This window comes from Erpetoichthys calabaricus, chromosome 16, assembly GCF_900747795.2.
Source record: "Erpetoichthys calabaricus chromosome 16, fErpCal1.3, whole genome shotgun sequence".
In the NCBI taxonomy this organism is placed as follows: Eukaryota; Metazoa; Chordata; class Cladistia; order Polypteriformes; family Polypteridae; genus Erpetoichthys; species Erpetoichthys calabaricus.
Window position 1 is genome coordinate 101,245,100 of NC_041409.2, and position 25,982 is coordinate 101,271,081.

The 25,982-nt window shown below is 42.7% G+C and overlaps 1 protein-coding gene across 3 annotated transcripts in view; it reads left to right on the forward strand.

The window, feature by feature from the left end:
• prkd1 (protein kinase D1) overlaps positions 1-25,982 on the forward strand; it is a 242,012-nt gene that overhangs the window by 168,580 nt on the left and 47,450 nt on the right. For 2 of the 3 annotated variants that reach the window (XM_051919991.1, XM_051919990.1), the window contains exons 3-5: positions 2,282-2,413; positions 4,846-5,006; positions 14,987-15,010. In XM_051919991.1, the coding sequence (XP_051775951.1) occupies positions 2,282-2,413; positions 4,846-5,006; positions 14,987-15,010 (317 nt within the window). The remainder of the gene's footprint in view (positions 1-2,281; positions 2,414-4,845; positions 5,007-14,986; positions 15,011-25,982) is intronic. The other variant, XM_051919989.1, reaches the window with a different exon arrangement.

Here is a 25,982-nt window from a genome sequence, read left to right on the forward strand (position 1 = left end):
TCAATGAACTTCTGGGCCCAATCCTGACTGATGGCAACCCATTCTTGCATAAGCAGAATTGGTGGCTTTTTGTTTGTCCACCTGCCTCTCAATAGGAATTAAGGTGGCCGTGAACCCAAAATTTGGATGTTTTGCCACTTTTGTCTTATGGCCTTGGTGCTCCATCATGTTGGTCACCAAACTGTTCTTGGATGCTTGGGAGAAGTTGCTCTCAGAGGATGTTTTGGTCCCATTCATTATTCTGGGCATAATTGTGAGTGAGCCCTGCACTCCCTTGGCTGAGATGCAACCCCACAACAACAACAACAACAACATTTATTTCTATAGCACATTTTCTTACAAACAATGGAGCTCAAAGTGCTTTACATGATGAAGAAAGAGAGAAAAGACAAAATAAATATGAATTAAAATTAGGAAACACTAATTAACGTAGAATAAAAGTAAAGTCCGAAGGCCAGGGAGGACAGAAAAAACAAGAAAACTCAAGATGGCTGGAGAAAAAAACAAAATCTGCAGGGGTTCCAAGGCCACGAGACCACCTAGCCCCCCTAACATAAATGATTTCAATCAGTCCTCATTGTTTTCAGGGTTCTCATGGAAGAATTTAATGATGACAAATCACGTGACATGAATGGTGGCAGGATGCTTTACTGCTGGAGTGGCACAGGACTGATGATAGCGCCACTCACCTTTTCTTTTTTTCCGGATGCCCCAAACAATCGAAAAGGGGGTTCATCAGAGATAATGACTTTAGCCCAGCAGTCCTCAGCAGTCCAATCCCAGAATATCAGTCTGTCCCTGATGTGTTTCTCTTGGCTTCTTTGCTGCCCTTCTTGACAGACCACCAGGCCATCCTCCAAAAGTCTTCACCTCACTCACACCTGCCTGCTGCCATTCCTGACTGAGCAAACTCTGCACTGGTGGTGCCCACATCCCGAGCCATGAATGAAGAATGGGACCAAAACATCCTTCAAGAGCAACTTCTCCCAAGTTTGGTGACCAACATGATGGAGCACCGGGCCATAAGGCAAAAGTGAGAACTAAGTGGCTCGGGGAACAAAACATCAAAATTTTAGGTTCATGGCCACGAACCTCCCCAGACCTTTAATCCCATTGGGAACTTGTGGTTAAGAGGCAGGTGGACAAACAAAAAGCCACCAATTCTGATTATGTAAGAATGGGTTGCCATCAGTCAGGATTGGGCCCAGAAGTTCATTGACAGACAGCCTGCCAGGGTGAATTGCAGAGAGGGGTCTTGATAAAGAAAGAAGGGCCAACACTGCAGATATGGACTCTTTGAATAAACTTCATGTCATTGTTAATTAAAGCCTTTCAAACTTCTGAACTGCTTGTAATTCTGCTTCAGTATCCCATAGAAACATCTGACTAAAAGATCTAAAAACACTGAAGCAGCAAACTTGGTGAAAACCAACACGTGAGTCCTTCTCAGCACTTTTGGCCACAACTGTACACAGTAGACTAGTAACTTTAACACGGGTAAAATAATGGTAGGCAATTATTAAGGAAAATATTTGGGATCACAAACCAAGATCAGGTGTGTTAGTGAAGAGTCGGCATGGATTCTCAACACTTTTGGCCAGGACTGTAGTCACTCTCATCAGCCCGATCCTTAGGTAATGTTTACTGTCGTCCAGAATTTCCAAAGAGTTTTGAAAAATACGCCTCTGTTTTACAAAACAACTAAAGACTTTTCTATTTAGGAAAGCATATTAACAGGAATGCCACTATTTATTGTTGTTTATTTTCTGTTTTTATCTTGGTTTGTCTTTGTTAAATGTTTTATGTAGCACTTTGAGATTTACTACAAATGTAAAGTCCCTTATAAGTAAAATGAATTATTATTATCAAAGGCTTTTATTGGCTCCACTAACCTTATTAGGCACTCTGTGATAAACGTTCTCTGGTCCTGGTGATTTGTTCGATTTCAGCCTATTTAATCTTCACGTCACATCTCTCTCTACAATTTCCAAGTCACTCAGTACGCCCTTAATAATAATGATGATGATGATGATGATGTATTATTATTATAATCATCATTGTGTTATTTCTATAGCGCCTTTCCCATGCCTGTTATTGTTTGGAGGTTATCCACAACTTTCTCTTGCAATCACCCTAAACAATGCGTCTTTAAGCTCACTGCTCACAGAACATTTTGTGATTAAGCTGATCTTTTACCAAACGTAACACTTTAGAGAGATAAACCACCATAATGTCATACGGTAGCTTCAATTCTAAACTCTCTTCCCTCTTTACCTTTCAGCATCGGCGACGTTTGAAGATTTTCAGATCCGTCCTCATGCGCTGTTTGTCCACTCCTACCGAGCGCCGACGTTTTGCGATCACTGTGGAGAAATGCTGTGGGGGCTTGTGAGACAGGGCCTTAAATGTGAAGGTAAGGAGCTCAATGTTTGTATTTAAGCCAGGGGTTCGAGTCCTTGTCCTTTCTGTTCATTTTTGAGTTCTTCGTTTATGTTAATGTTCATTGCATTCATTTTTTTTTTTGCATTATTCCTTGTGTCTGGTGGGTGGTCCCCCAACCTGATCATCACCGCCAAGGATTGTCCCTCAGCCTTACAAAGGTGTGGGTTACTCACCGTCCCTGGCGGTTCATTGAGTGCACTCAGAGTCGGTGAGCATTTCTTGTGTGCCCACTGTGCTTCTTGTGATTTTTCTGGATTTCGACTTTCTTATTGTCTTTTTCGACCACTCTCCTTGGGTGTAGTACAGGGACTTTGTTTGCACTCCATTGTCTTCCTTTTGGCATTTGTGATCAACTGAGCTTGCTTTTGCTAATTTTTTTTTTTTGTGAAACAAATCCTTTATTTCACAAAGATCCTACATGGTCCTATGTTACTAGCCAGGGTTTTTGATGGGATTTCCCCCTCTAAAGGGGTATTTTTGTAAACCTTGGGATTTGTGTGTTTAAGAATCTGGGTTTATAATACTGAAGGGGGTTTCATCGACTGCTGTTCACAGATCTGTTGTGAGTGACTTCATGGTGACCCTTTATGCCATTGTGTTTTTGAGGTCTTTTTCATTCCTATTATGGATTTTCAATAGACTTAAGAAAAGTTTTCATTGTATCGAATCTCACAATCCAGAATATGGCCAACACAAAACGTGCCATTGTATTGTGTATTCTCTGACATTACCACATGGCTGAAATGAAACATAAAGGCAATCAATGATGCCAGGGAATTTAAAAATCTGATTGAAAAACTAAAATTAATGCATAACAGAAGAAACTGAGTTGCACTTTGCAGAATCATTTTTCAGGTGGAATCTAATGGCGCACAACATGGTGTAACCAGGTGGGGGCATCAGCAAACCCTAAACCCCACACCCAATAACACCCGGGTTCAGATACTGGATTTTGTTAACCCACCCAGCAGTTTGCACAATGAAGCACAGCCAATAACCACACAAACAAAGAAACTCTGTCCACTCCATTTGAGCGTCGCCCGCTGCCCCCCAACTGCTGGGCTCCTTTTATACTGGACTCGGAACAGCTTCTAGTGACTTGTGGGGAGCACCTCTGGGTTTTCTGAGAGCCAGGGTAGTCCTCCCTCCCTCTTGTGGCATCCAGGGACACCTGCACCACTGTACCCCCATGTTTAATATATGCTTTAATTCATTTCATCATGAAAATGATATCAAGTATACATCAGAGAGCTGTAATATCACGAATGTAATGGATTCTGTGTCCTGAAGGCATAAGACAAAGCCCGTTTAAGAAGCATGTGGTGATTCACACACATAGAAGAACACAAACAACACAAAGCATTTTTACGTGCTGCTTTAGTTACAGTGGGATCTGAGAAACTCTAGTAAATCTAATATTGATTTTAAGAGTAAGTTTACTTAATGTTTAAAGTTCTACTTTAATGACAAAATAAATTACAAGATTAAATTAGACATTTCACTGTGTCCCTATTTATTTTCTTTTCTCTGTACCCTAATACGCTTCCATGTGACACTCAGACGATGGGCTACGACTCACCTTTTCAATTTGACTTTGATACCTGACCACTTCATTTTTATTTTGAGCACTGTGCGACTTTCTGAACTTGAACTTTCGAGTTTCTCCATCACTCTTATCACTCAATCAACTTCCTTTTGTTGTTTACACCACTGCTTAAGCCAACAAATAGTATGTTTTTTAATGCCTCCACTTTGCTTTTGCTGAAATTCTTCTTATTCTTGTGCTTTTGCCAATATCTTTTAACCAAACGCCAAATGGAAGGTGATATTTATATTGATTTGCATGTTAAAACATGCAAAATTATGGGAGGAGTTGGGGTGGCCTGGTAGGCGCACGCATGTGTGTTACATTTCACTGGGACTGGGATTTATGGAGTGGAAGTGTGTGGAAGTTGGCTTACGCACGGTTTTGTGCATCTTGTGCATACGCACATTTCCCCCTTTGTCCGTACGCTGTGGTTTAGGGTGAATTCTGCGCACGCCGTTATGCATGAGGCCCTTGGACTCCACAACTCCTTCAGAATTATAATGTGACACACAGTGCCACCTACAGTCCAGTGACTGGCCACGAGTGTTGACGAAAGATTGTGAGGACAAAATGGCACATCAATGACATCACCATGCAAACAATTGAGAAAATAACACAAACAGCTTGTTACAAAAACCAAATATAAAGCACCCAAATTATTCCTTTAGGTAATCAGACTAATAATTATAAGACTTGCCCCTTTTTTATGTTTATTTATTTATTTTTGTTATTTCCCAACTCATACACATACAGAGCTCATTCGGTCAATCTTGCATGGATCCTCCTCACCAAGTCCATGTCTTCTCTGTCCACAGGGTGTGGCTTAAACTATCACAAGAGATGCGCCTTCAAGATTCCCAACAACTGCAGCGGAGTACGCAAGAGACGGCTCTCCAATGTGTCCTTAACTGGCTTGACGACATCCAGGTCAGTGTCTGCTGAGCCGTCTCCTAGCACCCCAGACGAGGGGCTCCTGGTAAGCTCATCCTGCCTCCCGTGTGGCTCTCTGTTTCCTCACTCTTCTTTTGTGGTGTGATGTGCTTCTGTCAGTAAGCGTTTAGAAGTTTTTAACACAGGCTGTCAAAACAGACTTCTAGGATTGAGAGGAGACAAAAGGAAAGCTGATGGTGCTTCTTAGATTCATCAGGTCAGGTCAGGTCAGGTTGGGGAGCCTGCACTGGTACAGCGCGTTGTCGCACCCACCACACAACAAAACAGCTCGGGATCCTGGTTGGCAACCCCCCAGGCAGACACACAGTCCAGTCCCACCCTCTGGAAATGACCTTCTATCTGCCACAGCCAGGAGTTATGTGGGAGTCTCCTTGACCTGGTCAAGCCACCTGGGTCCTCAACAAAGAGGATCACCCTCGGGTAATCACCCCACATGGCTGTAGTGTTGTAACTGACGCTCCCTCACAATGCAGGTCATGTGCCTCATTCAGGACTCCGTGAGCAACACAAAGTCAAACTAGCAGTGTCTAAGGATTCTCTGTAGAGGCACAGTACTGAAGGAGTCCAGTCTTCGTCTCAGGTCAATGGATAGCGTCCATGTCTAACAAACAGGAAGCACCTGGACTCTAAAGACTTGGACCTTTGTCCTTTTGCATAGATATCGGGAGCGCCATACACCCCTCTCCAGCGACCGTATGACCCCCTGTGCTCTCCCAATCCGTCTACTGACTTCATAGGAAGAGTCACCAGAGACGTGAATGTCACTGCCAAGGTAAGTAAACCTCTCAATGACGAGGTCGACACTCTCTTTGCAGACAGACACACCGCTGATGACCATGTCCAGGAAGTCATTAAAATCTCTAAAAATCTTAACACATTCAGTTGAAATCCAAACACCATTTAGATTTTACACCACAAACACCTTTTTGGTGCGGGACTTCCTCTTAGTCATCCATTCATTTTTTCGATCCTGCTTATTCAAGGCGGGATTGCAAGACTTTCTCGTAGCCTCCTATGTAATCAACGTTCTCTTAACACCCCTTCATCGACGTCTTCTAGGACTGTTCTCCCAGCGCTTCCTTCTTGTCTTTGGTCTCTACATCTCATTCTAAGATTCGTTCTTCTACTTTTCCTCTGTTAGCTCACCCTTTATGACGCCTGCGTCATCTCCTTTGTCGGTACAACATGAACACTTGTCATTAAGGATGGTAGCTGTGAAATGGCACTTAAGTCCTCCATGAAAATCACCTGATGCTCCTGTTCAATTTCGGCCGTTTCTTCCCTTTTCTTTTGAGACATCAATGTGCTTCTGTTCATAAGCGATGAGATATTTTGAAGAGTGGGACAAAATGTACCCATGCTGTTAAATCAGAGGTCTACGGTCAAGAGGAGAAGAAGCTGATGTTGCTTCCAGGATTTATGCTAATAGAATGAGCATCTCTCTGAAATCCTTACCACCAACATATTTAGTAGTGTTTTCTGATGGCACTTCCTCCTAGCCCTTATGTAGTCTACGTTCTCTTATCATCCCTTCATCAACGTGTTCTGGGACTGTTCTGCCAGCGCTTCCTTCTTGTCTTTGGTCTCTATATCTCATTCTAAGATTCGTTCTTCTACTTTTCCTCTGTTAGCTCACCCTTTTGTACGCCTGCGTCATCTCCTTTGTCGGTACAACATGAACACTTGTCATTAAGGACGGTAGCTGTGAAATGGTGCTTAAGCCCTCCATGGAACTCACCTGATGCTCTTGTTTAGTTTCGGTCTTTCAGAACTCTTGATACCGCAGATCACTCATGGCCATTTCTTCCCTTTTCTTTTGAGACATCGATGTGCTTCTGTTCGTAAACGATGACATATTTTGAAGAGTGGGACAAAATGTACCCATGCTGTTAAATTAGAGGTCTACGGTCAAGAGGATAGGAAGCTGATGTTGCTTCCGGGATTTATGTTAATAGAATGAGCATCTCTCTGAAATCCTAACTATCAACCCATTCAGTTCAACTTTGTCAACTTTGATATATTTTACAAACACAGAAGTGTTTTCTGATGGCACTTCCTCCTAGTCCTTATGTAGTCTACATTCTCTTATTGTCCTTGGCACCTTCATCGATGAGTTCTGGGACTGTCCCCCCAGTTTACTCTCATTTAATTACCCTTCAGAAAGTCTTCAGACCCCCTCCTGTTTTACACATTTTGTGATGTCTTCTGCTAAAATCACTGAAATTCATTTTTTCTTCCTCATCCACACTTGACACCCCAGAATGTCCAGGAGAAAACAGGAGTTTAGAATTTTCCTTTTTTTTAAATTTTAAAATAAATTCCTCAGAAAGAACACAGGGGGCACAATTGACAACTTGTTGAGGGCAGTTTTCTCGTAAATGTTAGAAAGTTTTTCTTCACACAAAGAATCACAAACACATATACTATAATACAATGCAATTTATTTTTGTGTAGAGCCCAAAATCACACAAGGAGGGCCATAATGGGCTTTAACAGGCCCTGCCTCTTGACAGCCCCCCAGCTTTGACTCTCTAAGAAGACAAGAAAAGACCCTTGTAGGGAAAAAAATGGAAGAAACTGGCAATTTGAAGAGAGACCCCCAATCCAGGTTGGTTGGGCATGCAGTGGGTGTCAAAAAAGGGGGTCAATACAACAGAACAGAACAGAACACAAGTCATCCTCAACACAATCCAATAGTACAGTAGTAATATCACATGTTGTCAACGACGAAACAAACAGCCACAAAAAGGTTTGGGGCAGCCACCCATATAATTGTTCCCGGCTGCAAAATGATTGAAATTAGTGTACAGTTGTGTACAGGTTCAAGTCCAAAACAGAACTGTCTTGATGAGGCAAAGATGGCGGCTTAAAGGGAGAGGAGAGGAAGTGATGTCACTGGGGCTGGAACCGGAAATGGCATCATTGGACCCTGAACCGGTAGTGACGTCGCCAAGGCCAGGGGGATTTCCTGTAACTGTTCTGCAGTGGAAAGAGAGAAAGGATCAGTACACTCTGCCACCCCCTGGTCTGGTGTGGAATTACCCTCATTTGAGCCCTTTAGCTGCCTCCCATGTGCATGTGTGTGACAAGGCAACCCACCCTTGAGCCCAGACCCATCGGATCGGGCATTCCTGACCGAGAGATTGTGAACCTGTGAAAGAAGCATCTGTGTTGGCGTGGCGGGATTCTCGTCAGTGAACAAGCGAAAACTTGTAAGGCTGTAGGTCAAAAAAACCATCTGGTGACCCATGGATTCGACTCCTTGTGTAGGGCCGTCCACTGTAAAGGAGCCTGATCCGTAACAAGGGTGAATTCCCGGCCCAAGAAGGTAGTACCTCAGCTGCATAACCGCCCATTTGATCACCAGGCCTCCCTCTTCACCACTGCCAACCTGGTTGATTCTGCCGACTACGCCAGTTGTCAAATGAAAAGTCAAGAGTCAGAAAAAGGTTTGGCGCAGCATCCCGTATACTTGAAGCTCAGCCTCAAATTTGAAATGTGGTTGCACAATAGAGCCATTTTTGAAATCAAAGAACAGAACTGACTTGGATGAGGCAAAGATGGCGGCTTTAAAGGAAGGCGGAGGAAGTGACGTCATCTGGGCCAGGCGGGACTTCCCGTAGCTGGTCTGCAGTGGAAAGAGAGAAAGGATCAGTACACTCTGCCACCCCCTGGTCTGGTGTGGAATTGTCCTCATTCAAGCCCTTTAGATGCCACCCATGTGCACGTGTGCAACAAAATACAGAGAAAATGAAAGAGTAGAGGAATATCACATAAGAGGATTCTGATTTGTTCATGGTCATGAAACAATTGACCAGGAAGTGTGGTGCAAATTAGAACTTTAGGGACCAACTTGATGTCACTTTGGTGAATTGAATGGGTGACCTTGTTGGGCTCAATGGTCGGTTCTTATCACAATGTTCTAAAGAAAGTGTCTGACCTCATCTATCTGTCCAGTGCCTTTCGGTGAAGCCGATGGTGTCGTAACACACCTTCTAAGTATCTCCTTCTCCTCTCTTGGTCTCCATGTGTTTGACAGAATGACAAGCAGCTTAAGGCAGAGAATTATTCTGAAGTTAAGTAGGGCCAGGAGGATGAGGTTTTTGTTTTGGGGAGAGACAAACTTGTGGGCTTTGAATACCAGAAAGCTAACAATGTGGTTCCATGGTATACCAGTACTGAAAACTACCGAAAAGCCCACGTTTCAAAATGGTACTGCGTTATGGTGATTTTGGTACCAGAAGTAAATGGTAGTTTTCAGGGACCTTGTGCTCAACTACTACATGTCGGTAGTACTGGTACTGAGGTCCAAAAGCTGGTGTCAATGCCAAAGTCAAAATTGTAGTACTGATCCAACGCATTGGGGTACTGAACCAGAATCAGAAAGAGAGAATCACAATGCCAAGGTTGTGAGCTACAGACGACAAGTTTTACAATACTTCCATTTTTCCAGTTCTTCTTCAAATGTAATCTGTTGAAATGCAATCAATGACCTAAAATGGTGAAAAATAACAGAGGTTTAAATTTAAAATTTAGGTTATCCGAAACTGAAAAAGAGGAAATTTCCAAATTTGACAAATGTGCCTTCTGCGGGGAGCAACTAGTAGGTCACAACCCACAGGTATCCTGCAGCAAGTAAAAGTAAATGAAGCCTTGCAAACAATTTGCACAGGTGTCCCAACTTGTGCTGATTACTTCAAACCCCTCTGAGTGTGCTAAAGCAGAGTTGGAACAGACCGTGTTACGACACCCTCCGAAGTACAACTCGGACAACACTCCAGTGATAATGGCAAGAAGATGGCAATAAACAAATGAAACGAGACAGAGCATCATTACCGTTAGGAGTGGAGGCCTTTCATTTAGAGAAATTAAAGACAGTGTCCGTGAGTCCAGTGGTGTCCGACACAATCCAAAGGCAACTGGAAACTGGAAGAAACTCCGATAGGAGGAGATCTGGCTGAACCAAATTTACCAGCCAATCAGAAGACAAGTTTTTGAGGGTCACCGGCTTATGACTGCACAACATTTTTAAAAGTGCAGGTTGACAAAAGCGAGTGACAATCCATACTGTGAAGAGGAGACTTTGTGCTGCAGGTTTGACAGGGCGAGTGGCAGGAAGAAAGCCATTCCTTGAAGGACACCAACAAGCTGTGGACTACTGCATTTTATGGACCTTATGGACTGATGAATCCCAAATTTGAAATCTTCAGTTCATCATGCAGGGTGTGTCAACACCGTCCAGTTGGTGACAGGGTGGTTCCTCAGAGTGAGACACCAACTGTCAGACTTGGAGGAGGAAGTGTGATGGTCTCAGGTTCTGGTGACTGGCACAGAGTGACTGGCATTCTGAATCACAACGCTTACCTCAGTTTAGCTGATATATCATGTGGTAGAAATCAACACACTGAAGGAAGCAACTTATCCTCTAACAGGACAAATCAGTAATCAGGCAGGAGAACAGCTGCTCATTGTATCCTTTAATTACTCCTCGGCAAAATGCCTTAGAGGGAGCAAAAGCAAGTCTGTTACAGCCTGGTCAGAATGATCTGAGAAACAAAGAACAGAAGTTCATTTTATAAACTATTGAATTTACATAACAGTGCCAGTCAATGCACACACTTTAGTCTTCTATTCTATTCTGGTTCTTCTTACACCTTTGAGTTGCACCACCACCCTTGAAATTTCTGTGCATACAACACCTCTCTATTTTGGTTGTTTTACAGGACATCTGCTGACTGCTTAGTCATCTCTTAGTCATCTTTCAGTCCATTTTGTTGCTCACTTGATCGGGGAGACTGAGTTGAGGAGTCTGAGTGTCTGGGCTTGCGAGGGTCCTGATAAAAACCAAAGAGCCAGGCCTTTCATGACCTCTTGGGCACGGCCATCAGTGTTGTGTCTGTCTGCGGAGAGAGCATCGACCTCATCATCGAGAGGTTTACTTACCTTGGCAGTGACATTCATGTGACCCTGGTGACTCTTCCTATAAAGTCACTTGTGGGGGTTATGAGGTCACTAGAAAGTGGTCTGTGGTGCTCCTGATATCTGTAAAAGGACGACGGTCCAAGTCTTCAGAGTCCTGGTGCTTCCTGTTTACGAGACATGGACGCTATTCAGTGACCTGAGATGAAGACTGGACTCCTTTATATGGGTCTCTTCAGAGGGTCCTTGGGTGTCACTGGTTTGACTTTGTGTTGCTCGCAGAGTCCCGAATGAGGCACATGACCTGCATTGTGAGGGAGCGTCAGTTATGGCACTACGGTCATGTGACGCAATTATCCAAGGGTGACCCTCATTGTTGAGGACCTGCGTGGTTGGACCTGGCCATGGGGACACCCACGTAACACCTGGCTACACCAGATAGACGGTCCTTTCTGGAGTGTAGGACTGGTCCACGTTTCTGCCTAGGGGGTTGCCAACCAGGACCCCAAGCTGTTTCATTGTGTGGTGGATGCAGCAACACGCTGTACCAGTGCCTGCTCCCCAACCTGCCCTGACCTGACTTGTCCTTGATCTGGTGCCCTGATGTGCCTAAACAGGTTTCTCATATTTATTAACCCCTTATGCCATTTCTTTAAGATGAATGCTATGTTACCCTAAAATTTTTTTCTCACAATCCGCAAAAGGTGCAAGCTACTGTGATGAATCAAGAATTTGAATAAAAGTTTGTACATGTAATGATTCCTTGACTTTTTATTTTATTTTTTCATTTGCCATTGTTTAATTGTTCTATGCCCGTGTAATTTGGTCCAAGTTGTACTTCAAAGGGTGTGGTGACACGGTCTCGTCCAACTCTCCTTTAAGACACACAGAGGGTTTTGAAGTAATCAACAGAAATTGGGACACCTGTGCAAATTGTTTGCAAGGCTTCATTTGCTCGAACATCTGTAAGTTGTAACCCTATTAGTGGTCTCCTGAAGAAGGCCCAATTCTAATGTTCTGAAATCTCCTTTCTTCATTTTTGGCTAACCCTAAACTTTAGATTTAAACCTCTGGTGGTTTACTGCTTACCTTTTCACCATGTTAGGACTTTCATGGCAATTCATCTGATTAAATCTGAATAAAAAGTGGAAAAACTGAGGAGTTCTAAAATGTTTGACTGGTAGTGTACATCACGGTGACCCCAAATTTGACTGCAGCTGAATTGTAAAACTTTCTAAAAGTTTAATTTGCTCCCTTAAAATAAACGTAAATTCTTTAGGTTAGTTACATTCTTTCAATCCACTGTAAAACTATCAAGTTTTTATCTTTCCAATTAAAACTCCAAATCTTTATTTCTTAAAATCTCAAAACAGAGTGAACTAGCGTGTAACGTTGTGAAGTAACGCACATCTCCAGAGCAGGTCTGTTAGCGTCGTCAAACTCAGCGAATCAAGCAGGTTAGCCGGAACCCGCCTTGTCATGATTGGAGGATTTCATTTGTTCCTTCTGCCTTTCCTAGAGGGTCTGAAGTGGGGTTTTCGACCTTAAGGAATTTCATTTTGCCCCTTATCTCTTGCTGACCTGATTCCTGAAAGACTCAAAAAAAAAATTTTTAACGTCTCCCCGCAGCGTCCTGTTGGATTCTTGCAAGCGCCGGTATTGGCCGTTGCCTAGGCGATTTTCCAGAATTTCCCAGGAGTGCACATCCTAGTTTGTATCAAATTAACGTCCGGTGTTTGAATTTCTACGTCTTTCCCTATATGTTTTTTTTTTTTCTATTCGACTTCTATCGACTTTTGATATCTGTTTAGTGTTTTCTGGTTTGATTGAAAAATCATTTTTATTTTACTCTCTGATATTGGCCCTCGTACATGTTTTTAAGCTCACTTCATCTCCTCGCCCCTTTAATTGCAATTTTTGTCCGATTTCTGCCGAGTCAGAAAACGCCTGTCATGAATATTCTCCATATATACATTTTTGCTTCTTTTTTGGAAGTGTATTTGTAAAAAATAATTTCAGTATAGTAGATTTTAGGGATTCCGAAATCTAGTTCGTGTTAGTTTACTGTTTCATTTTTGCTTTGCTATTGTTAGAATCTGTGTCTTTTTTCTGACTCCATTTTGTTTTTTATGGGCACCGCCATTTTGCAATGTCTTTTTTCCAGTAATCCGGTCAAAGATCACGACACATGACATTAGTATAAATTCATTAGGTTATCATATTGTTAGAATTCGTGTCTTTTTTCTGACTCCGTTTTGTTTTTTATGGGTGCTGCCATTTTGTCATGTCTTTTTTTAAGTAATTGGGTCGAAGGTCACGACACAGAACATTAGTATAAATTCATTAGCTTATCATATTGTTAGAATTTGTCTTTTTTCTGACTTCATTTTGTTTTTAATGGGCACCTCCATTTTGTCATGTCTTTTTTCCTATAATCGGTCAAAGGTCACGACACATGACATTACTATAAATTCATTAGCTTGTCATATTGTTAGAATTTGTGTCTTTTTTCTGACTCCATTTTGTTTTTTTATGGGTGCCGCCATTTTGTCATGTCTTTTTTTAAGTAATCAGGTCAAAGGTCACGACACATGACATTAGTATAAATTCATTAGGTTATCATATTGTTAGAATTCGTGTCTTTTTTCTGACTCCATTTTGTTTTTTATGGGTGCCACCATTTTGTCATGTCCTTTTTTAAGTAATCAGGTCAAAGGTCACAACACAGGACATTAGTATAAATTCATTAGCTTGTCATATTGTTAGAGTTTTTGTCTTTTTTCTGACTGCATTTTGTTTTTTATGGGTGCCTCCATTTTGTCATGTCTTTTTTCCTGTAATCGGGTCAAAGATCACGACACATGACATTAGTATAAATTCATACGGTCTTGATCTGAGTTTGATGGATAATCCCTCTGACACCAACAGTCTTGATCCTCCCGGTACTTGATTCTTTGGCTATATACACATCGTCTCCAGAAGTTATTGTGAGGAGCGTAGTAGGCAGGACAGACTTGTCATGAGAGACAGGCAAAAATCAGAGCCAAAATAATCGTACATATCCAGCGTACAAAACACAGAAAGAGATGCCAGGAACAAGAAAGAAGGTCAGAAACCGAAACAAAACTGAGCGCTGGGCCTGCTCCATAAATGAACAAACTATTCTAGAAAAGGTTTGGGTAGAATTTATCAACCGATGATCTAATGCTAGCGGGATGAAGCCATGCTGTGAAGATTTATGGCAAAAATTTGTGGCAAAAATTCTGCACACGTCATCGAACCACTGCTTATGGTCATGTGACATGTAACGAAAGACGGTATGGACAAAATAAAAATGAAACGTTTGTTCAAATAAATAAAAAGTAGCTAAAAAACTTCTCCAAATGAATCCTCCACAATAAAACTTGTCATCCAGGAAGTAACACAAAAGGAATAGGGCTTACCTACGACTTCGGCGACACTGCTTTGATTTTGATTTCATGTGACGAAAGATCTGCATTTCATCTTTTGGCCGTTGAATCCAATTATTTCTGCTAATTTTGGCAGGACTTCGCCGAACTCGAATGTTATGTGAGATGGAGTGGCTGCCCTTCACGGCGTTTACAACATTCACCTTTTTGTGTTTAGAGATACGTGTGCCACAGCTAATAAAATCGGAGTGAAGTCGTGTACTGTAATGTGATTACAGAAAGTCTACCGATAATGCATTACACTACTGATAAACGTTATTCGACGGTCGTGTTAACCCCAACTTTGTTTGTGATGTGTGACATCGGTGGTCTCGGGGTCCACACTCGCACTCTTTGATTTTTTTTTTCATTGAACTTGACTGCCCAAAGATGTGGCGGATAACCAGGTGAGTGTTTCTTGTCTTCACTCATTCACACTGTCATCGTTGCCGTTTTTGACGTTTTTGTGCTTCATACCTTATATCAATGATGTTTGCTTTGATTGTCTATGCAGTTCATGAAAATGTACTTAATGATCTTGAGATGGCTGCCCTGGCTCTGCTCTGCCAAATAATTCCTGTTTCTTTCCTCCATTTTGCCCTCCTCTACATGGCTCCGCTTTTCCTGCTTCCTCCAGTCTCCTGTCTGCACCACCATGGAGGTAGGTCCTGCACTTTTTCTCTTTCCTCTTCCTCTTTCTTCTCTCTCTTTGCCTGCCTTTTCTTTTTTTAATTCCAAATTGTTTTATTCCTCGAGCATTCCGACTGACACAAAGCTTTTCAGGGAGAGAAAAAAAGAAAAAAAATTAAACAAAATGCAGACAAAAAGCCCCGGAACGTTCCACCTCGCTGATTTGCATCCCTGAGACGCTTAATGAACACCTGCAGGCTTTGAAATCGACTCTGTAATTTGGGGGCTCGCTCGGCACATTTGCCCACTTTGGAAGTCTGAGTGGTGCGGTCATGAATATTACATGCGCCAGCCTTACTTGTGTTCCCACAATGCGCTGCTATCCACGTAATGCGGAGCTTGGGCGGCTGTCTTTTATTCTCTCTTTATCTTTTTTTTTTTTTTTGTTTTCGGTCTTTGAACAGTGAAAGGCTCTTCGGTTTTTTTTCTTCTTTTTTTTTTTTTTGGGTAATGACTGCCTTGACTTGGAAAATTATATTGGAGAAGCCTTGCGATATTTTGCCTCCTCCTGCCGTGTTAGGATAATCACATTCTCTTTTCTTTGTCTTATCTCAAAAACACACAAACACCTGCGAGCTGCAGACCCCCAGTCTGCTGGCATCCCTGCGCTGCTTGTGAAGAGAGCATCTGAGGCGGATGACATTTAATTGCACACTTCCGTCTGCTTTTATTCTGGGCGATCGGGGCCGTGACTACCAGCTTCTACTCCTGGCATATTATGTTAAGAAAGCCCAAATGAATCATCCTGATAAATTATATTATATAGCACCTTGTGCAGTAGGCACTGACACGAAGGTGATTTACACGGCAGGCCATTGCAGAAGGAATGTGTTGAAAAGTTCAGCAAAGTAGATAGATAGATATGAAAGGCACTATATAACAGATAGATAGATAGATAGATATGAAAGGCACTATATAATAGATATGAAAGGCAATATATGATAGATAGATAAATAAATAGATAGATGTGAAAGGCACTATATAATAGATAGATAGATAGATCTGAAAGGCACTATATAATAGATAGATATATAGATATGAAAGACAATATATGATAGATAGATGTGAAAGGCACTATATAATAGATAGATAGATAGATAGATAGATAGATAGATAGATAGATAGATAGATCTGAAAGGCACTATATAATAGATAGATATATAGATATGAAAGACAATATATGATAGATAGATGTGAAAGGCACTATATAATAGATAGATATATAGATATGAAAGTCAATATATGATTGATAGATAGATAGATAGATTGATAGATATGAAAGGCACTATATAATAGATAGATAGATAGATAGATAGATAGATAGATAGATAGATATGAAAGGCACTATATAATAGATAGATAGATATGAAAGGCAATAGAAGATAGATAGATAGATAGATGTGAAAGGCCTTTTGAACCAGAAGAAAAGGGCTTGTAAAGGCGGTGATCAGCATGAGCTCAAGTGCGTGCAGAAGGAACTCCGAGTCCAGCTCAGGGCAGTGAAGGAGCAGTACAGTAGAAAGCTGGAGCAGAAGTTGCAGAACAACAGCATGAAGGAAGTGTGGGATGGGATGAAGATCATCACTGGCTGCAGCTCGAAGCGGGGTGCCACCATCGAGAGCAAACCAAATGAACAACTTTTTTAACAGGTTTGACCACCCTAACCCACTCTCACCTCGGAGTACTGCACCCTCCACCCATCCTTATGTTGATACCAGCATAGGAGAGACATCCCCACCCACAATTACAGCAGCGCAGGTGAGCAGAGAGCTGAGGAGACTTCGTGCCAGCAAAGCAGCGGGTCCAGATGGAGTATCGCCACAACTGCTGAAGGCCTGTGAGTCTTCTACAACGCATCTTCAACCTGAGCCTGGAACAGGGGAGGGTCCTGAGGCTTTGGAAAACATCTTGCATCACCCCATTCCCAAAGGTATCATGTCCTAGTGAGCTGCACGACTTCTGGCCTGTCGCTCTGATGTCACATGTGATGAAGACTATGGAGCGGCTGCTGCTTCACCACCTGAGGCCACAGGTCCGCCATACCCTCGACCCTCTGCAGTTCGCATACTAGAAGAAGGTGGGAGCAGAGGATGTCATCATCTACATGCTACACCGATCCCTCTCCCACTTGGACAGAGGCAGTGGTGCTGTAAGAATTATGTTTCTGAACTTCTCTAGCGCCTTCAACACCATCCAACCTCTGCTCCTTAGGGTCAAGCTGACAGAGATGGGAGTAGATTCATACCTGGTGGCATGGATTGTGGACTATCTTACAGACAGACCTCAGTATGTGCGTCTCGGGAACTGCAGGTCTGACATTGTGGTCAGCAGCACAGGGGACTGTACTTTCTCCGGTCCTGTTCAGTCTATATACATCGGGCTTCCAATACAACTCGGAGTCCTGCCACTTGCAAAAGTTCGCTGACGACACTGCTATGGTGGGCTGCATCAGGAGTGGGCAGAAGGAGGAGTATAGGGACCTAATCAAGGACTTTGTTAAATGGTGCAACTCAAACCACCTACACCTGAACACCAGCAAAACCAAGGAGCTGGTGGTGGATTTTAGGAGGACCAGGCCCCTCATGGAGCCCGTGATCATCAGAGGTGACTGTGTGCAGAGGGTGCAGACCTATAAATACCTGGGAGTGCAGCTGGATGATAAATTAGACTGGACTGCCAATACTGACGCTCTGTGCAAGAAAGGACAGAGACGACTATACTTCCTTAGAAGGCTGGCATCCTTCAACATCTGCAATAAGAAGCTACAGATGTTCTATCTGATGGTTGTGGTGAGCGCCCTCTTCTACGCAGTGGTGTGCTGGGGAGGCAGCATTAAGAAGAAGGACGCCTCACGCCTGGACAAACTGGTGAGGAAGGCAGGCTCTATTGTAGGCACGGAGCTGGACAGTTTGACATCTGTGGCAGAGTGACGGGCGCTGAGCAGACTCCTGTCAATCATGGAGAATCCACTGAACAGGATCCTCTCCAGACAGAGGAGCAGCTTCAGTGACAGACTGCTGTCACCGTCCTGCTCCACTGACACACTGAGGAGATCGTTCCTCCTCCACACGTTAACATTATACAAAGTTATTATCTGTTATAACTGCATTGTTATCACTCTTTAATTAATATTGTTTTTATCAGTATGCTGCTGCTGGAGAATGTGAATTTCCCCTTGGGATTAATAAAGTATCTATCTATCTATCTATCTATCTATCTATCTATCTATCTATCTATCTATCTATCTATCTATCTATCTATCTATCTATCTATCTATCTATCTATCTATCTATCTATCTATCTATCTATAAAGTTTAGTTAGACAGACATTTTGATATAAAGAAGTGACACAATATGAGGATGGATGATAGACTGAAAACAGTGAAAGGCGCTATATATAAAGTTTTGATATAAAGAAAGGGATAGATGATTGACAGAAAGGTGCTATATAAAATGTGTATTTAAATATGTAATAGACACTGTAAGTAAGGCAGGTGGTCATACCTTCACAAGCTTAGTTGGGCTCCATGTCCAGCCATTGTCCAGTTTTTTGTTTTTTTCCTTCCTGTCCCACAGACACGTGCAATCCCACCTGGTGGGCCGTTACCTCACATCAGCCCCCCTCCTGTTATGCCACATCTGATTTCGAGCACAGTGCAGATTTTTTGCCCAGTGTTGACCCCTGCCTATACTCCGGCCCACCGCAGCAGTGAGGTGGCTTGAGCAGACTACAGGTGGCTATACAGTATATGTTAAGTTTGATAGCTCAAAACTGAAGGACCCTTAGTGAGGGAAAATGTTCAAAAGACCCTCCATTGTCTCTCCTGCCCACAACACAATAGCAACGTCTAGCAGTGATGAAGTATGAAGCAAATTCTCCTTATGGTGGTCTTCAATCTTATGGTACGACGCGGGACATTCACGATCTCTAACTGGACACCCCTGGTCCATTCGGCATCTTCTGCCATTTTTTGGGATCCTCGGGAGCACCTTGAACTGAATGAAGAGGCTCTGGCCTGCATGATCTGTGCATTAGCAGAGGAGAAATAAATAAAGAAATGGAGAAATGGATCCAATCTAATTGACTGGAGTTCATCTGCATCAAGCAGGCCTATTTATATACAATACGCGATTTCTTTTTTTCCAGCCTGTGATTACTTAGACGTTAATTTACACTTTAATCAGCCATACTTGGCATATGGAGACTAATAATACTTTTTAAGGAATCAGCTTTTCGCAATCAAGATAATGAATAAAAGACTGGCATGGCAAAGGAGTACTGCTAAATAGTGCCCGCTTCACGCTGTGCGTGTCAGCTTTCCGGTGATGGAGCACACAGAGTCGCATCGCTCAAATCACCAAACTCCTCGTTCTTGCCTTTTTTTTTTTAATTATGTGTTTATTTAGTGGATGGCATAGTGGCACAGGGGTTAGTGCCAAGCCTAGATGGACACGGTTAAGAACAAGCCATCCATGTAGAGTTTGGCCTCCTTCTCCTCTGGTTTCCCCTCATATCTCCAAGATGGACATATGTTCTGTCAGAGTACTTGAGGACACCCGTGGAAGTGCGTTTGGGTCTGAAGTTGGGAAGAACTTCTTTATGCAAAGAATTGTGGGAATCTGAAGTGCAAAGTGCTGAGCCAAGGAGTTGAAGCAGAAACCTTGAGGACTTTCAAGAAGGTTAGCTAAACAAATGAGCTCAATGGAGTGAACAGTCTCCTCTTGCCCGTCACATTTCTTATGTTCTAATAAGGTGGACATGTTAAGATGACGGCATCCTAGGATGGCCATCTTACACCCAGTGCCTCCAGGATAGGACCGGACTCTTGACAGCAGGCTTAGAAGATGGATGGATTTGCAATTTGGATGTTGGGAAGAACTTGTTCATGCAAGGAGTTGTGGGAATCATGACCAAAGTGCTGAGCCAAGGAGTTGAAGCAGAAACCTTGAGGACCTTCAAGAAGGATCTGGATGAGATAGCAAGACATCTTAGCTAAGTAAATGAGCTTGATGGAGTTAAACCAGAAACCATGAGGACCTTCAAGAAGGATCTGGATGAGATAGCAAGACATCTTAGCTAAGTAAATGAGCTTGATGAAGTTGAACCAGAAACCATGAGGACCTTCAAGAAGGTTAGCTAAACAAATGAGCTTGATGGAGTGAATGGTCTCCTCTCATTGGTCACGTTTCTTACTTTCTTATAAGGTGGACATGTTAAGATGTTGGTGTCCTAGGATGGCCGTCTTACACCCAGTACCTCCAGGATAGGACTGGACTCTTGACAGCAGGATCAGAAGATGGATGGATTTGCAATTTGGATGTTGGGAAGAACTTCTTCATGCAAAGAGTTGTGGAAATGTGGACCAAAGTGCTGACCATGGAGTTGAAGCAGAAACCATGAGGACCTTCAAGAAGGATCTGGATGAGATAGCAAGACATCTTAGCTAAGTAAATGAGCTTGATGGAGTTGAAGCAGAAACCATGAGGACCTTCAAGAAAGTTAGCTAAATAAATGAGCTTGATGGAGTGAATGGTCTACTCATTTGGTCATGTTTCTTATGTTCTTATAAGGTGGACATGTTAAGACAGTAGTGTCCTAAGATGGCCCAGAGGCAGGTGCCATTTTACACCCAGTGCCTCCAGGATAGGACCGGACTCTTAACAGCAGGATTAGGAGATGGATGGATTTGCAGTTTGGATGTTGGGGAGAACTTCTCCATGCAAAGAGCTGTGGGAATCTCGACCAAAGTGCTGAGCCAAGGAGTTGAAGCAGAAACCTTGAGGACCTTCAAGAAGAATCTAGATGAGATAGCAGGACATCTTAGCTAAGTAAATGAGCTTGATGGAGTTGATGCAGAAACCATGTGGACCTTAAAGAAAGTTAGCTAAATAAATGAGCTCGATGGAGTGAATGGTCTCCTCTCGTCGGTCACGTTTCTTATCATCTTCTAAGGTGGACATGTTAAGACAGCAGCATCCTAGGATGGCTCTCTTTCACCCAGTGCTTCCAAGATTAGGTCTGACTCTTGAAAGCAGGCTCAGAAGATAGATGGATTTGCAATTTGGAAGTTGCTTTGGCTATACATTTCTGGTATTTAAATACAGAATGTCGTCACTAATGGCGGATGGATGTTGTGGCTCTGCTGACTGCACAGGTGGAGATGGAATCAGAAAACAGCAAGCATTTGGTCCAAACCGGAAAGGTGGAAGACCAAGCAAACAAGCTCAGGATGTAAAAGAAGAATTGTAGGCCGGAAACTTTGTAGGTGATCGAAAACTCGAAAAATAAAAATAAATCTGAATTAGCGTAAGCTGGTCTGATTCGGGGTGTTCATAAGAAATGAAAAGATTTATGTATAAGTACATAATAAATGAGAAGAGTGTCCTCAAATATTTGCTTCATGTTTAAATGTTTAAAGTCTAATTAGTCTCGACTGTAATAGAAATTTGTCATTTTTCACCCTCTGATGGAGGTCCATAGTGGGGTAGCAAAGGATCAAAAATCAAAACTAACCTCGTATTTGTGTCCCTGACCTTCAAGTAGTCTAAAACGACACCCCACATGCCTATGTTTCACATCTGCCATTTTGAACCTGCTGGGAGTGACACTCAGAGGGCGTGGACCACCAGTGAAGAGTCAGATATTAAAACTGCAATCACATCGGCGATCAGCAACCTGAAAATAGTGTAAAACAACCCTCCACTCGCCTAGATTACCAATCCGATTTTTTTTTTCAAAGTTTTGACCCCTCGTATCCCATTAGGGGGTCGATTGAACCTTAAGAACCTCAACCTGGCTGAAAACACCTATGGGCTTAGTCTTTATCATCAGGGGTGTCATTTCCTGCACAAAATATGGTCCAAAAAAATGGCCACGAGAAAAACAGTACCAGGAATATGCGATCAATTGATTCATTGAAGATCCCTTTGGTCATCACAAAAGTGAATCAGAAACACGGAAGGCGCGTTTTCTTATATCGAAATATTTGCCGCCTCATCTGTAACTTTTTAGGCTTTTAGTTTCGGGGGTGCCTGATGCCCCATTAGCTTCCATTTGAAAAGAGCCAGTGAGACTAAGCTATGGTTTTATATTTATAGAAAACGGATACCTTAAGAGCAGCTTTGTGTGGCAAATGCGTATGTAGCATGTTGGCGAAGTCGTATCTTCAACTTGAAAATCACCAAACTTATCCTTTGGGGCTTTTAAGGGGCTGCGTATCTCGGGTCCTCCTTGCGTGGAGTCTGCATGTCCTCCCCATCTCTGTGTGGGTTTCCTCCCCCAGTCCATGTAGGTTAGGGGACCTGGCATTGGTAAACTGGCCCATCTGTATGTACCAGGTGATAGGTTGGCACCCTTGTGCCCGCTGTTGGCTGGTATAAGCCCCAGTGCCCCTGCAGCCCACCTCTGGATAAGTGGGTTTGGAAAGCAGATGGAATGATGGATCTGGTGTTTCAGTTTTCCATCTTTTGACAGACATTTCATATATATATATATATTTTAACAACAACATTTATTTGTAGAGCACATTTTCATACAAACAATGTCGCTCAAAGTGCTTTACATGATGAAGAAAGAGAAAAAAGACAAAATAAATAAGAATTAAAATTAGGGAACATTAATTAACATACAGTAGAATAAAAGTAAGATCTGATGGCCAGGGAGGACAGAAAAAACAAAACAAAAACTCCAGACGGCTGGAGAAAAAAATAAAATCTGCAGGGGGCCACGAGACCACCCAGCCCTCCTAACATAAATGATTTCAATCAGTCCTCATTGTATTCTGGGTTCTCATGGAAGAATTTGATGATGACGGTCATTTTTATTTTGCACATGCCGGTGCCTCCTTAGTGTTCTGAAATAGCAAAGCGTTACCATAATTACGTCTGGGAAGGCCCATTACGTGTCCACTGCTGCCCTTTGCGTGTCACCATTCGGGGTGCTAGAAGTGTGATGCTTTCCTGGATGTGCCCATTTTGGTTTTCTGAATGTTTTACTGGAGCGCGGTCAACTCGGGTGTGACGTCATTCCCAGCTCCATAAATGGAACGCGATGTTAGGGCCGGGATATACTTGACACGACGCGACTCGAACGCTTGTGGGTGCTGATGCTATGCAAGCAGTGTATACGGACTAGACTTGTATGCAATTCTGGAGGATTCCACCAGGTGGCAGTGTGAGCAATCATCAACAACATTCAGTTTCGTTGTGTTGGGAAGCTAAGTGAAGAAAGATGTTGAAGATAAAAATTATTTGCATTCTGCTGCTGTTACATAAAAATACGGCAACAGCAACACAGAAGATGGTATGTGAGACCTTTAAATGTATCGAGTCATTACGATGAGGAATATGCGACGCCTGGATTGCCTATGCGAGAAATGGATGAAGAAAAGCGCTACAAATACTTTTGCATGTCAGCCTCTAAGTTTGATGATTTGCTTCACCTCATCAAGCCATTCATCAAACACTGAAGCCCACACGTTTATTCTGTTGGAGCTGCAATGCGGCTTAGCATCACATTGCGTTATCTTCAAACTGGCATCAGTGCTGTCAGCTACAAGCCTGGCACTACAACAGTTCCTAACGTCCTGGCGGAGGTCTGCCAGGCCATATAGGCTGCCCTAGGCGGATGGTAAATTCTAACCTGCTCTATCAGCCCTTCCTCTAAGCGTTCAGCCATGTTGATAGTCAACAGCGATGCTGACGTCACGTACCAAACCCTGAACACAAACGCCACCCAAATCTTTGGTGGTACAGCAACTCGCGCATGCGTCCTGTTCATTTCTGATTAGTAGCTCAGAGGAGGCGTCAAAAGTGCGCTGGGAACGCGTGGCAGCCATGATGCGCAGGCTCGCTAACTTAAGTGAAAAAAAATGAAGTAATTCAAAAAAACAAGTCAATAAAAGTGAAGAAAAAAAAAGTTCAATAGCAGCAGAAACTGCGGTCACTAATTAAGAAGAGGGTTAGAATGAAAACCTGCTGCCACAGGACCGGAGTTAGTTGCAGACCCCCTGATGTACACTGTATGAACTTTTTTGTACAAAAATCGGGGATCCTGACACAAAAGCGACTTGCAACCCGGCACTAGTGGCACTTCGAGAACGATGGCGCTTTCTTTCGGGTGGCCGGTTTATTGGTTTGCAGGGCGGCATTTGTCTCCGTGCACCTCGTGAACTTTAACTTCCACTCGCGTAATAAAATCACTGGCCATTTCGTTGAAAACACGCGCGCGCTCCATTTGTTCACGTCGACCTCACTTTTCCGCTTTCTAATTAGCTGTGGCGCACGTCGGCAATAATATTACAAAAGCGGCGCACGCGTGACCTTATTTAGGTTTATTTATTCCAACAAAGGAAAGTGTTGTCGCAGCGGACGCACCACGAAGCAGATGTTTGCTTTGCTGCGTCTTTAACCTCCAAACTTCTCCGATTTCTATTGCAATTACAAATTTTGTCAATAGCGCCCAGGGTCTCGTTTTACTCTATGAAGCTCTAATTAAATATTCCAACACCTTGAAGTAAAGGCATAACAAAAATAAAGTTGGAGTCATACTTTCACATGGAGCTCGGCGAAATGAAAGCAGCGCCGCGCGCCTGGCATGCCGCGTTTGAGAGAAACAAGCCGGCTGCTTCACTCAATCCTTCGTTCGTTCATTCGTTATGTAAATCCGCTCAGCCCGGTGCGGAGACTTTTGGGGCGCGGAGTCCATTTGGGTGCTAAGCAGAATCTGACCAGCAGGGAGCGCCCAGATACTACAGGGCGCACTCAGTCCTTCACCGCATCGGTCAAGTCAATCGATCTTTAGTTATATAGCGCCATTCATTGAATACTCTGTCGCAAGGCGCTATATACGTCAATAGGGGTGTTTTTCAAATCAAACAGTAAATACGTACATTTGTTCATTAATGTCTACCTTATCTGTGGTGGGTTGGCACCCTGCCCGGGATTGGTTCCTGCCTTGTGCCCTGTGTTAGCTGGGATTGGCTCCAGCAGACCCCTGTGACCCTGTGTTTGGATTCAGCAGGTTGGATAATGGATGGATGTCTACCTTATATTGTGTCATTCATTGTATTCACGGTCACACTAGCAAACCAGGAAAAAACAGTAAACACAAACCTGTCCTTCTGTTATATAGCGCCTTTAATAATAATAATAATAATAATAATAATAATAATAATAATAATAATGCATATTATTTATATAGCGCCTTTCCCATACTCATGGTGCTTAGACACATCACACGACACACTCACCCTCACTCTGGATTCCTCTGTTAATCAGTATTTATTTCATGTAGCACTATTTATAATATGCACCATCACAAGGCATTTTACAAAGTAAATAAGTATAAAAAATATATAAACATAAATCAGTCTTTCTTTATGGTATGTAGCGTCTTAGAGAGTATGCAATCACAAATTGCTTTTCAAAATCAATGGTAAATACAAGCCACTGTCATGCAGTCTTTATGTTATATAACGCCATTCCTAGACACATTGCAGGACACGCCTCCACACGGGATCAATCAATCTGTGTTTATAGAGCGCCTTTTATTGAATATACGGCCATAAACCACTTTACACAGCAAACAAGAATACTTTTGAAAATAAACAGTGAATACCCAAATCAGTCATGCTGTCTTTAAGTTATATAGCGCCATTCGTAAGTATTTCATAGCCTCACATTGAACCAATCAATTTATCCAACATTCTCCCTTTACTTAATATGGCGCTCTTCGTGTTATTTGTAGTCCCAAGGTGCTTCACACAGCAAACAAGCCTCATGAGTTTCAAAAGAAATGGTAAATACAAGCATCGATCCATCTGTCTTTATGTTATATAGCGCCATTTGTAGAAACCTTACAGGAATGACCTCGACACTGGACCAATCAGTCAATCAACCTGTCTTTATATAGCGCCTTTTATTGAATACACGATCACAAACCA